General features: G+C 38.0%; 1 protein-coding gene across 1 annotated transcript; it reads right to left on the bottom strand.

Moving 5' to 3' along the window:
• Positions 1–888: 888 nt before the first annotated feature.
• On the bottom strand, positions 889–11,968 carry cxcl12b (chemokine (C-X-C motif) ligand 12b (stromal cell-derived factor 1)). Its single transcript, XM_061275026.1, has 4 exons — positions 11,799–11,968; positions 10,039–10,156; positions 4,925–5,008; positions 889–3,261 (listed from the first exon to the last, which is right to left on the bottom strand). Exons 1-4 carry the CDS (start codon positions 11,863–11,865, stop codon positions 3,222–3,224), a joined length of 309 nt encoding a protein of 102 aa, XP_061131010.1. The 5' UTR covers positions 11,866–11,968; the 3' UTR covers positions 889–3,221.
• Between the last annotated feature and the right edge of the window lie 2,476 nt (positions 11,969–14,444).

The raw sequence follows: 14,444 nt of genomic DNA, 5'->3' as shown, positions 1-14,444 counted from the left end.
TGACTGAGTGTCTGCTAAAAAACATATTCCGAAAACATCCCGTGCATATGTCCACCACCTTCATCATAACGGGGCCTCAGCTGAGTAAGCACAGTATAGAAATCATTTCTGACTGAGCCCAGAAGGCCCCAAACAAGCAACCTTGACCTTGGATCGCCCTTGGTCCACCTCCAAAAAGTGTCTCGTGTTGCTCATATGACTGGCCGCGGGTCAGAGGAGAGAGCAGCACCATGAAATGAATCCGCTCAGCATGGCTCTGCTTGATTAGAGCTGACACATTGGAGCTCCGTGGGTTCCCTGGTGCTCCTCGGGAGTAATGAATCAGCACAAACGAACACACGTCGGTGTGAAATCTCAGACAAGCGTGCTCATTTTACTAAGATGAATTGTTCATTAGTGTGTTGGTTGGCGAAGAAGCTAAGCGGTCCTCCTTCTATTGTGGCTTGTGACAGGGAGTGGACGTTCCCAGACATTTTTATTGATCCGTTTTATGAAGTGCTGAACTGTCCTCATTAGGGCTAAAGCTAAACTAGAGCCTATTTGGTCTATTCTCATTATCAAAATAAAAAAAAGAAGAATTGAAAACAGAGAAATACGCAGGATCAGTGATGTGCTGTGAGGTTTATGGCTTTCGAGGCACTGACTCATAGCAACAGTTTGCCAAGGAGTAAAACTAAATTTATAGCAAGAGCTTTTTCAGAGCAAGAGTGTTTTTGATTTGATATCCGTGAAAGGGTATGTTGCAGCGTGTACATGGTCTTACTTCAAAATTAAATCTTTAGGCCCGCCCATCTGGACTAAATATATTTTTGTTTATTGTAAATGTCCTCATTTTAGTGTCAGAGAGAATAAATATGGAAACAACAACAATGCAATAAAACTAAAACATTAATTTCATGTGTCTTTATTGAAAAAGTGGTTTGCGTATGCTCGCTAAAATACTGTCTCATGGTTTACAGACAAAATACAAATGCTGCTAATACACGAGATATATTTAAAAAATGTGTCATAAGCAGATTACAAAGATTATTTCACATTTTCTTGGTGTCCAAATGATGCCCACTTATTTTTGCATACTAACAAGTAAATGCAAAACAGTGTTAAAAAAAATATACAGTAAGAAATACACAAAGTGTCATCCCAAACATTGTGATACAGCGATATACTGGAATGGTTAAAATAGGCATTGATGTCTGTTTAATACAGTATATTAGTAATTGCTCTTTGCAATATTAGTGAAATCTATGCGCGCCTACACTCTTTTATTTTTAAAAAAAAAATCTATTTTTCTCTTTAAAAAGGCCACCAAATATGAACACAAGGTGCTCACATTACCTCTCAAATTCATATTTTGTTATTGGCATTGTAGAGTCACAGATTGATTCATTATTGTGGTGCCGAATTATGACCTGAAATGATAGCCCATTCATATTTATCACACTTACTTACTAAGAATGCTTATTGCACTGCTGGCTGCCACCTAATTGGATTATAGCATGTGTTAGCAAGCAGCCCGCCAATTGTCAAACATAACAAATAAAGTTAACAAAGACCACAACCGCCAGTATGTAGTATGTGAATAGTTAACCAGAGAGGAAAGTCTATGGGGTGCTGGGAGTGTCCTAATAGAAAGCACATGTTGGATCGCAAAACACAGTTTTGGCTCTGCTTTGCCTCACAGGTTGTGCTGACACTAAATATAAATAGGAAAGGTTTTCAAAGCTAATCAAGTGTTTGGTGTGGCTGTGCTGAAATATGTCTTGAATAGTAATATTGACTTTAATTCTCAATTTGTTGGACGGATTAAAAGAAGATGCAACAGTGGAATCCTTAGATGGACACCAGCGCTGTTGAATAAATGAAAGCAGAGAGAACAAAAACACAATTGGAGGACAGAATTTAATTGGCTTGGCTGACTTTTCACATTCTAAGAAGAAATTGAATTCCTCTGGTGCGAGAAATGACAAATTGTATCCACAATCTAATGCATGACAGAAATATGACATTTTAGCCTTCATTTAATATTTACTGTACTGTATTCTGTATTAAAAAGCATTCAGTGAGTATTTACACAATATAAAAATAAAAACATTGTAACATTAACAAGACATAGCACTTGATAATAAAGTGGCTCAAAAATATTTCTTTTTATGTATGATAAAAGATCATCAAACCGTTCTCTTGGCCATCACGAACATTCCCTTTTTTTGACAAGCTGTTCAGATGTTTGATATAGCCAACTTGCCCATCGATTCTCATCCAAGAATATTGCAGTCAACTTGCTCAAATGTCTCCAAACAGTAAAAAACTTTAGCAGATTAGGAATTCTGATCTTATAGTTGAGGTTTCATCTTGTTGTGTGATGCACTGAATAAATATTTGGTCTCTACTGATATGCTCAATCAGCAAAAGCTGCTTTACCACACGATACATACACCAAAACTCCATTGTTCCATTTTCTTCATCATCTTTTTCTCTTATTTCAACTTTACATCAGACCATTAAGAAACACTCCCAAAAATAAAGACATGAGTTGATTATAGTTTTGCATGATCTAAACAGTACAAACCGTATGAATAATAAAAATGCTTCCTGAATGTGTAGCACCACATGAACCAGTGCTTTGCGGCATGTTTGTCATTCCTAGAAAATAGTGTTTAAAAATAGTGCCATTTTCACATACATAAGGCAGAAAGTCGGAATATATCTACTTAGTGGATAATTGACATTCTTGATGATAGCACAAATCAAGTATTTCAAAAGATCTTGAGAAAGTTGTGTTAGTGTGACCCGCCTATAAAAATGATACAAATTATAATCCTAAATGACTAAAGGACACTTGACATAAGGTGGTGGGCAAAATCATTACCCGTAAATCTGTTCAAAGAGAAAATTCAAAATGCCTTTTTCTACACACACACACTCTTGAGCTGATCAGCCAGCACTCACACAAACACAAGTGACATTATTTGCATCAATTGTTGCAAGACAGGTTTTAATCGCACTTGGTGCTACCGTGGAGGGTTTGGGGGTTACGGGTGGGACTGTGCGGACATCCAGAGAAGCCTGTGGTGGGTGGCACAAATTGGCGGTGAAGTGCTTCTTGTGCAAGCAGTCCAGAGAGGTGGACAGGTACATACAGCGTGTTTACATACATCCATAGCAGTGGAAAGGAGGTACACTGGTTGGACCCAAGGGTGCTTGACCAACATCCCTCAGACTTAGTTCCTCTTGTTGTTGCGTCTTCTTGACTTTTTCACCCTGCGCACATAGTTAGAAACATGTTTACTGGCAAATAATATGCTTTCCTTTGCAGAAACCAAAGCTAACAAAACGTGATTGCCCAGATTATACTTTACGGATTATATTCCGTTCTCTGATATTTACTTATTCACCCATCTGTAATGTTCAAAATCTATATCAATAAATATAAATAACATTTTCTTTTGGATTTCATACTGCGACAAGAAATACATAAATGAGAGCAGAGGGTTTTTCTATATTGATTGATATTTAATTTGATTTATGTTTATCCTTATTTAAAAAAAATTGTATTTATTTTTGTTTTTTAAAATTCCCATTCATGTGTAACGTGTATGATTTTTTTCTCTTTTTACAAGGAATATACAGTTGATGTAATCTAACATGAAAAGAGCGATGAGATAAAGTGCAGCCATGCTCCTTGCAAGGGAACCAAATAAATTATTTTCTTCATTCTCGGTAGGGCACTATTTTGTGTTTCATGTCACATTCCGTGTTTTAGGTCATCTCTCACAGTGTAACACCATTGGTGGGGTTAGAAATGCGTATCATGGACACATGTGAAGTGCACTAATAAAAATAAATAATATGGATCTGTTCCCAGGCTGGAGCACAATCTTCTCATCTGACACACTGGGAAATGTTATGCTTGATACTATATCGCAACATGTGATGCCAAACATGTAGGGTCTCATGTAGAGACAGTCAAAGTTGACAGCAGTAATTCCCTCAACAATTCTGGGCTGCACTGAGCCAAAATAACTCTCCTTGTTAAATCAGCCCCATATTTTTTTCTTTTTGTTCAAATCACTTGAGAAGTAGTGGCTGCTCATTTCGGTTTAAAGGCCGGGCAAGAAACCAGGTGAATTCAGGGATTTGTTTGTAAACACATTAAACGTTTGTTGTTGTTGCTTTAAAACAAATATTTACAAGGTATAATTAGCTTTATATGTTTTGCTTAATGCTGACAAATATTTGACTATTTAGGCAAGTCATGCATAAACAACTGACTCCTTGTACATCCACATGACTTGTTTTGTTTTCCCAACATAAGCTTTCGTAGTGTTTCGAGTATCAGGCATTCAGCCTGGCAATAATCACCAGCAGACACTTTTGCTTATGAGGAATGTGAACATTTTAACAACATGGCTTGTTAAAATGTGAATGCTCTGCCACTGATATTAGACCTTCCAAACTTTCCTCCCCCGGTGTTGCCCCGCGGCCATGGCAAATCTGCTGTTAATGTGCAATTAGTGGTGATAATTTTTGCGGAGCATGTATTTAAAACTCCATTGGACATACTAGTTTTGTGTTTAAGTGTATTACTAAGTGCGGCGGGCATGTGAGCTGATGATGATGAACACAGTGATGACGCCTGTGATGCTTAGACACAAGGTTATGAGAAAGGAGGAAGCAGGCGCACCACAGACAGATTTATCAGCCATCTTAACTACATGCACATCATTTCACAGATGATAATTCAGGCGGCTTACATCAACCAAGTCATTGCTTTCAAGGAGTAATTCCCAGCAAGATGGTGAAGCAGCAATTTGTATCGGTGGTTTATTTGTTCTGCGTCGGCTCTAAATTGTAATTATTCATGTCTGTCTTGGTCAGTGATGCGCAAGCCCAGTCGAAGAGAGAGAGTGGTTTTTATTCTTACTTGTTTATGGCGTTCTTTAAGTACTGCTGCAGCCACTTGGTTTCTGGGTTGATGCAAACTTCCCTGTTGCTCTTCAGTTTGGCACTGTGGGATGGAGACAAAGAGGGTTGGATTATGAATGGGGTACAGCTTTGACTGCAATTTGCAATACCTGACAACTAATTTGATTTCTTCTTTTTTTTTTTTTATTTACACTTTAAATTAAATTGCAGAAACAATTTTTTTCTCTCAATTTGCTATTCAAGTCACAATGGAAGGCAATGGCAAATGATAAAATCCTGTCTATTCCAAATGGTTTACTTTATTAACCAGACAAAAAAAAAATAGCACCTTCCTCTAATCTGACATCATTTTCAGTGAACTAGTAATTGACTCCTAAAGAAACTAAAGAAAAACTTACACACCCCAGAATTAAAATTGTACTTTCATTTTTTTTCTAACTAATTCAGGCAGCCATAGATAAAAGAAAAAGAAAAAGGAATACTGTATGTTCCCGTCAACTTACATTACCCTTCATGAAGGAGCATATGTACCATTAACTTGAACAGACAGACAAATAATCATAAATATTGTCTTCTCTGCAAACTGTATGTTCCCGTCATCTTACATTATCCTTCATGAAGGAGTATATGTACCATTAACTTAAACAGACAGACAAATAGTCATAAATATTGTCTTCTCTGCAGGCCTATGTGTTCCACATATTGACTTACTAGTGTTTATTTTCTTGACATGACGTATGCTCACGGAAGAATGCACATTACCGTCAAGTTTGACCCACAAAAAGGCCTCTTGACTTCTCCAATTGCTTCAAGTTTACATGTGAAGTGTGTGTTTTTGATGTCCTGTATACGTAAATCAGGTTTATTGTTGACAGCAATTCAACACTACATTGTCTACGGAGCACCCTCTGCCTATAAATTTGCAGTGAAGCCAAAAGAGATACATTTTAAAAGCTTCTTTGGCAAGATCAACTCTAAGCGTTGGAACACTGAGATCCACAAATGCACAAGACGGACTGTTTTATAACTGCATTATGTGTTTTTTTTCCACTTGAATGAATTTCGTTACTCCCAATTGGTTAATAAATACTATCATGTAGTAAGGTGATAAAAGGTAATGTTAATGACCTACTGCTGCGTAAACACTTAAAGGTTTATGTGCTGGTTGTGGACATTTTTAGCTTATCTGTTGCTTATAAATTACAATATCCTTGACTAAATATGGAATATATGCACCATTTCATCTTTGAAGAACTCACATTGTGGAAGAACTGTTTCCAGGATGCTGTGACATCAAACTTTCAAAAGTTAAAATATTTAAACAAGGATTCTTTATTTGATGACAATTAATGTATTTTATTTGGGGCAAAAAAAAAGGGACTCTTTGCCTCAGAGACAGAGTCTTCCAACACATGTGAGCTGTAAATGTGATGCTCATTGACCATGACAGGTTGTCAACCCCTGGCCAGCTGTGAGAAATTAACACTTTTCTGTTTCCACTGAAGAGCAGCTGCATTAGAGAAAAAAAAAAAAAAGAGAGAAATATGTTCATCTAGTTCTGTTTCCATGACTGGCATGGACCGCTGCGTAAATCTACACGGATTTGTTTCAGACCGGGTGTTGATCGTATTTTGAAATGGGTGGTTGCGCTGCTGTGGGTGTGAACATAGCGGCTCCTCTCATTCATGTGGCTCACTCACATCTCACATGGAAACATTTGAGATGCAGCGATTTATGTGTGACTGGACCATGATCGCCCCGGTCACCTTTACATCATCTGGCCCTGGAGGTCTGCTTGTAGTTCCTTCTAAATGTGCTTTTTGCGCCTCAAAGCTTGGTTTACCATGTCTCCTCGTAAAGATAGACCACGCATAACAAGGAGTATATCTAATTTATGCATTTGTATTTGATTGTTAACAATATGATATTAATATTTGAAAGAAAATATGCAGGTTGCCACCGTTTGGGCTCAGAAGGAGATCAAGTAGATGAAAGTGTGCGAGTAGATCAAAAAAACTCTCTCGCGTTGAAGTTTATTTTTTTTTCCTCAAGGCTTAATCTCCTGCCTGCTTGTGTGATATTGCACAGAGTCGACAACATCTGTGCACATTGGCTTGATGTAAACTTTGACTTTGGCAACTTCTTTTGATCTGACCGGTGGTTCAATTTAACTGTGATTGAACCAAATAATTAGCGGATACAAATTAGGGTCATTTAAAACAGTATTGTCTGAGAGTGCTCGAACCCAATTCTTTCATGTACCAAAAGAAGAAAAGGGGCATTTTCCCAATCAATACATGGAAAATATCCATCTAAGTTCTCTGTTATCTTGAAGATACATTTTAAGATATAGATCCTCCTACAAGGTGCGGTCCCAAGAAAACTAAAGTTCCACAATTATTACTATCTTATTTTTATTTTGGTGGAAATGTGTGCTTTGACTTTTATCACTTCAAATTGTGGCAAAAGAGAGAAATCTTTTTTCTTTCTGAGATATTTGAACCAATATTACTATTTTATATAATATATCCATTCATCCATTTTCTCAACATCTTTATTCTTTTTACTATTTTTGTTTCTTCTAATGGAGAAATAATTGAACATATTGAAAATGTGAATTTAAAGCCAAGTTGTGGACTGATATTTCTGGGACATCAATGTGTTTCCATAGTATGATTGATTACTATTGTTGTGGTCCAAGTGTGTCTATGTGTGTGGGTGGGTGTGCGTGTGTGCATGTGTGTGTGTGTGAGCATCCCCATGAGTGATGAAAACATGTGTAAATATTTAGGTGAAGATTTGTAGCAACACAAGTCGGGGGCAGGCGGCTCGGCTCTCAACATGTGTGTCACACCTTTGTGACAAAAGGTCATGTGTGAGAACTAGCAACTTCGAGGGGAGTCTTTCTCTTCCTTCCATATCTCCATCACACTGCTCCACAAATGAAACACCATCTCGCTTTAACCGACCACCTTCTGTGTTCCTCACCTCACACGAGCAAATGGCATCTCACTTTGAAAAGACAAGGAGCATCCAATCCCTCAAACTAACATGTCAGCAGCTCCGTAACTGGATCTGTGTTTATTTTCTCTCCTCTTCTTTTATTGGGGGGATGGCATGTCCATCCGCTTGGGACCTCCATCCTGTTTTTGATGTGTTCCGAGAATCCCTTCTGTCCCCTTTTATCTGTCTGCTGGTCTGGGCCAGCAAGTCACCTCTAATTGACTTGGCTCAAGTTTGAGGGCTGGTGATCCACAAGCAGCAGGTAGTAATTACTTCACAGCAAGTTAATACCAACAGCATGCTGGGATGAGTGGGAAGGAGATGCGGGGGTCATATTGGGGAGCATGGCGGGAGACTGTTGGCCAGGGCGAGGGGAGGGGGGGGCGGGTCACAGAGAAGTATAATGTTTCTCTACGTGCTTTCATGTGCCTCAGTGGCGATATCTCAGGAGCGAGATGTTTTTCTCCTCTCCTCTCCTCTCCTCTCACCTCGCCGAAATGACTTCTTGACTCCTCTGGGCCGGTCGCATCTCTCTGTGTCCTCTGTGACCTTTTGCCATTCATTCACGCTCCATAGAGTCACAAGTCACCTCCTCCTCATTTGGCAGCCTTTTCGCCTTTTGGCTGAGGCCTCCTGCCACCTGATTTTCTATAGAAAACTAATGAATGAGGCTTTTGAGTTAATGTGTTCCAGATCAGTGACATTATACTCAGCCTTGCTGTGCGGTCTGAGGCGGCAGATAAAAAAAAAAAAAAAAAAAAGGAGAAAGTGGAAAAGGGACGCAGGGGGTCAGCAGAAACACAAAGGTAATCACTTTGACCCTTAATTATTGCTTCCTTTGCAAAACATAAATAGCCCCCTCAAGCTTCGGCCGTCATTTTTTTCTTAATTCGGAGTGCAACCGTTTGAAGTAGTCTCTTTATGGATGATTTAAACACCTTACAGCAAATGAAAAGGAAAAAAAAAAAGGAAAATAACTGTAGATTTAATTAACTCATTTTTTTAAGTAGACTTAAAATTTATCTGGATCCACATTTTTTTATTCAATCACTTGACAAAATGTTTTTTTCAGTTTAGTATTGTAGCATTAGACATTAAATTACCCATTAACAGTGTGCATTGCTTGTCACAACAATTTCTACATTTCAGGCTTGTTACATGTACATTGTAGAACTGTATAAAATCTCTTGGATTAGTTGAATAGGAAAATATTTGGAAGCTTAAGCAAGAAAAGTTTATATTTTGAAAAAAATGATATCCTTTAGATATGGGGAAATTCACAACTAATAGGTAACTTTGTATTTATAATTCTCAAACTATATCTTTTGCATAGTATACAAACAAACACACTTTCATCTGAAGTCAGCTGTGATTGACAACCTGGGCTGGTCTCCAGTCAATCTTAGTATTTCACACTTCATTGCATTTAATCAAGCATTTTTTCCCACATCTTCTCATGACATTGTTTGGGAAGGACTTAAGTTGAATTAAGGTTCCTTGCACAATCTAGACATCAAAATGCAAGCTCCAAAAGTTGCTATCCTGTTAAATATGTGCATGGCAGCAGTTTGTGTAAGACTAAAGAATTCTCTTGGCAAAGCAGGAACGTACGTATATCTAGATATGACAACTGTTCCTGTTCTGTTTATCACATTTGTCAATATCCACCCAAAAAACAAACAAACACACAAAACAAACAAACAAACAAACAAACAAACAAACAAACAAACAAACACACAAAACTAAACAAAAGCACTACATTTCTACCAGCATATCCAAAAATTCCCCACCACTTGGCAACTTGTGATATAGCGCTCATGTGTAATATATTTGAATTTATATATTCCAGCTTGTTCTGCTGGATGGATAACGTTTCCTTCACATCGTCCGAGCCCAGCCAACTATTTTACGTTCAAGTAACAAATACAGCATGTTTTGTTTACGTCGTTGCTTAGCTGATTTAACCTTTTACTTGAATTAAAACTACAGATCAATGAAGCTGGACTGAAAAACCTTCACAACATTTCAGTGTTACTAATACCTATGTGGCCAAGAATAGCGTCTACCTGGAATTCTTACAGGAACAAATATCTATAGTGCTATACTCACATGACTTGGAATGGACAGTTGGGTGTGTGGAGGAACTTGAGTTCTTTGATGGAGCGCTGGGGAACCGTGTTGAGAGTAGAACGACACCAACACCTCTCCACCAGACTGATGGGCTTTGCTGCAAACACATCAAATAGAAAATTTGAAAATTGGAAGACAATATGCAAAGAACACTGCAGAACTAGCGTCTTCTTTTTAGGCAATCAAAAGCCACTTTGTATTGTATGTCTCTAATAAAAAAAAATTAAAAAAAGACACTCCGTTAAAAGAATTAGGAATAAGGAAATTATAAAGAATTAATCTCTTAAACGGTGATGTCATTACATCCTGACTTCTGTGCTAGAAGTGTGTTTAATCGACTCTCACATCTTTCCAAAGCATGGGAACATACGAGTTTACGTACTATTGCTCTCGACAACACGTTCATTAAAAAGAGATTAGTCCCTTTTTGACCGCTTTCTTTTTTCCACGCCCGCACACACACCACAGAATTTTAGCTTTTCACTCCGAACGCATTCAGCCTGACCACTCTCACTAAAGGGTCCTCAACACACAATTTCTGATGTCGTCCTCTTTCATAAAAGAGCCCTCTGCAGCTCACACAGCCTCAGTGGAAATCACTCTAAGTACATTCTTAAAATGATTACAAATCACCCGTGTGCCACCAGCATGGAAGCTCGCGGGGCCCGGTGCACTACTGCAGATGCAATCTGATAACATCAAACATCAAAGTATGATAAGCGCATTCCTTAATACAGCTTGCGGATTGGTCCAAAATGACGGCTTTTCAAAATGAAACATTTTGCAATGTAGTCCTTGTTTTTTAACAAGGTACTGCACAATACATTTGAATAAATAAGTCAAATAAAGCAGGTGCACCTAGTGTAACTATGACCAACCAGCTATTGATAGTGACATAATTGACTTATACCAAATGTGCCACCACAAATGGCAAAGACCCAAGTAATATAAGCCTAATGCCGACACCCTATTCTAATGCAAACGAGGGGATCATTATGCAACACGCAGCTCCGGCGCCCGAAATGAGCAACCACAGCTATCACTAGCGTGTTGTTTATCCCTAATTAGAAGCTAATTAAAAGAAAGCAAAGAGAAAAGCCAAATGCACACAAGTCTTTAATATGCAATGTGGGGGTGTTAGCAGGGAAGAAACAACAAGATTAACAGAAGCGCAGGTCAGGCAGCTCAACAGTCTGATTTGACGCCTGGCAAGGGACATAAGGTGACACTAAAGCGGGGCCACAAAGTTGATAACATGCAACTTTGTTAGATAACCATTTGGTGTCCTGTTAAAAAAAAAATCTAGCATACATAATTTTTATGCAAAAACCTCAAAACAAATTGTGCGAGAAAATTATTGGGAAATACCACTCTTGATAAATGCAGCATATGTGATTATATACATCATAGGATGGAATTTATTTATTTAAGCAAAGAATCATGAATTTTAAGTAATAATAATAATAATAATAATAATAATAATAATAATAATAATAATAATAATAAGAGAAAAGGCTACAATTTGACCATCAATATTCAGACGTTAAAAAATACTTCACATTTGAGATTTTATAATATTCTTGAGGCATATCAGCCATTTCAAAATAATAATAATGAGAATAACAAATACAGTCTTATAAAAAAATGTCAAGTTCAGACTAACAAATGAAAGGTCTTACAGTACACAGTAGATCTGTAAAATAATAATAATCATAAAAGCCTGCTTGATTCTAATTTACCGGTACTTGTAGGTCCATGTGTGACCACGGCCAACAGAAGCATCAGTGGCAGAAGTTTGACGTCCATGTTGGTACTTGCTCAAGCTGCTCCGTCTGCTACAGTCCAAGGCACTACTGAGGCCGCCAGCTCCGTATTGTGTTAAAACCTCGATGAGAGGGAGAGTCAGAGAGCGAGAGAGAGAGAGAGGGGAAGGAGGGAGACCCACTTTCTCAGAAGAGGAGGGCAGAGGGGGTGTCCCAGCATAGGAGGAGAGGAGAAGGAGGAGGGAGCAGTGGCGAGTCAGGAGAGACTTCCTCACTTGTAAAAGCTTGGCAGGGGTCAAGGAGAAAGTCTGGCGCAAATTCTTTGACTCCTTTTTTCCTTGCGTTCTCTTTGTCAGAATGAGCCTAAAATGTTTGATAATTTATTCAGGCGAACTTAATCTGTCCTTCTGTAACCTTTTGTCTTCAGCAGGTGTTTGATTTATGAGTCGACCAATGAAGTTCAAACGTCTACTTCTGCGACTTTCTGTGACTCTTCCAGTCTGTCTGTACCTCTTTTGCAAGCTGCTGAAAGAAACATCCCATTGTTACTGTGGATCAGCTGTTGGATGGCATGTTGGTTTCATGGAATGAAAATGTGAAGTACACGATGAAGACAGTATACAATATAGTGCATATAAAAAAAAAATAGACTGGTATAAATTATTTTACAACCTGTATTGTGACCTATACAACTCAATAGAAACAAAATCTGAATGAGGGGAAGTAAATATAACATAACTCAAATAATGCAAAAGTGTGCACACCCGCTTGTAACTTGGGATATGTGTGTGAATAGAATTAACCAATCACAGTTAACCTTATGTTTATTGGGGATCAGCACACAGTTGCCACTATAAAAAAAAAATCTAATCATGATTCATGTTAATGTGCCCCTTTTATATTATTGTTGAAGTCTCCTCACCATCTGCCGCACACACGTCTATGTGACCTCCCTTTCAAGCTTCCTGCTGTTAGACTAATCTTGTATTCTGCATATCAGATGATTGTGCCAATTTTCCCTCTCTCTCTGTCTCTCTCTCTTGCTCAATGGAAAGTTTGCATGTATTCAAGTTGCAATGCAAATGCTGGAGCTCTGGGTTATTTAAGAGGATAATAATGACCAAAGAGTTAACTTAATGTGCCCGTTGGATGAAGAACAAATGGAAACACTTTATTTTAGTGCTCGATTCTTTATACGAGGCTACGGAGGCCCATTGCATGAGAATACAATGGCCTACTTTTCCAGTTTGCATTTTTCAGTGGAATCCTGAAGGTCACCATCATCAAACATTTATTAACTGTGCAGGTAATGTTCAAGTTAGATGTTTTTACATTGTTAATGTTAATTGATCAACTTAGCAACAATCCACACTTGGCAACAATAATAATTTGTACAAATAATAATAATAATAATAATAATGATAATAATAATAATAATAATGATAATAATAAATTGACCCCTCAAAAGCAACCACAATAATATAAAAAACGTATATTATAGTGGTAACCACAATAATATAAAAATCTTATATTATAGTGGTGATGCGTATGTAGATGCTGGAGTCCTCGTGCTTAGTCGTGAAATCTTACCTTCACCCTTTGTTAGGTCAAATACCAATTTTGGCGAAAGCCATTTTCTGTGTTGAAAATGTTAAACATAGTTTTAAATGACATAAAATCAACCGACTGAAACGATTCATCGTAAAACTGGAAGGAAGAGACTAAAACTCTTAGCAACACTACGCAAGTGCATAATTGGGTTTGTCTCTGCAAGTCCATTAACATTCACATTACAATGCATATTGTCTGTAGTTCTCTGCTGGAACTGAAAAGCAGTCTTCTTGCCAGAACATGACGCCCCTTTGGCACCCCCACCCAGCCCTTATCATGCTCAATAAAACCATACAAGCGCTTAAGAGTGGTTGTGAATTCATACGCCAAATCCCTTTACAGGCCCGTGCTGCCGGTGGTGAAGAAGTGGCAGGTCCTGTTGTAAACCATAAACTTGAGAGGGTGTTTAGAATTAGCCAAAGTAGGGTGCACTAAAACTGCCACCAAGAGGAGGGAGCTTAAACTGATCTGGTAAACTGTAAATGTGCTGGCTGGAACTGACCTTCTCTAATGACACCAACAATGTGTTGTTAGTTTTTTACGGTGCAAGTAAACAAGCTGAGAAATAACGCAACATTTAGCCAATAAGACTGCAGTCCTCCGTTGCAATATAATAGTCGTTTATTATCTCTGGCAAGGGGGTGTAGTTTTTTGTCATTTAAGTCAAATACTGCATATTTTATGATGCCCTTATATTTACAGGCTTACCGCATGTTACGTTTTAGGTTTGTGTGATAGAATGGAAAAGAGTTTCATGCAAGTGCTGTGATGTCACAAGACCATTTATAGTATTCAAACTGAAGTCATTATTTGAACGTACACAAGAACCATAAAAAGGAGACAAAGATATTCTGCATAGGTCTGAACCCTTTCAGTCAAATAATAAAGTTGGATTTGGGTACCAGTTCAGGTGAAATTCAACTCAACTGCTCAAATCGTTCCTAGTAACAGAAAGATCTTCTGCTTCCTGTCTCATTAGTTATCATTTCATTTCACTTATCACAACTCTGA

Source organism: Syngnathus typhle, linkage group LG3 (genome assembly GCF_033458585.1).
Source record: "Syngnathus typhle isolate RoL2023-S1 ecotype Sweden linkage group LG3, RoL_Styp_1.0, whole genome shotgun sequence".
Lineage (NCBI taxonomy): Eukaryota > Metazoa > Chordata > Actinopteri > Syngnathiformes > Syngnathidae > Syngnathus > Syngnathus typhle.
The sequence above is the reverse complement of the archived record's forward strand: the minus strand, read 5'-3'. Positions and strand labels throughout refer to the sequence as shown.

Excerpts from the sequence above, each read along its gene's own strand:
- cxcl12b (XM_061275026.1), bottom strand. The coding sequence starts at position 11,865 with ATGGACGTCAAACTTCTGCCACTGATGCTTCTGTTGGCCGTGGTCACA. Across the intron at positions 10,157-11,798 it reads ACATGGACCTACAAGTACCG|CAAAGCCCATCAGTCTGGTG; the intron begins GTAAATTAGAAT and ends ATGTGTTTGCAG. Across the intron at positions 5,009-10,038 it reads AACTGTCCATTCCAAGTCAT|TGCCAAACTGAAGAGCAACA; the intron begins GTGAGTATAGCA and ends TCCATCCCACAG.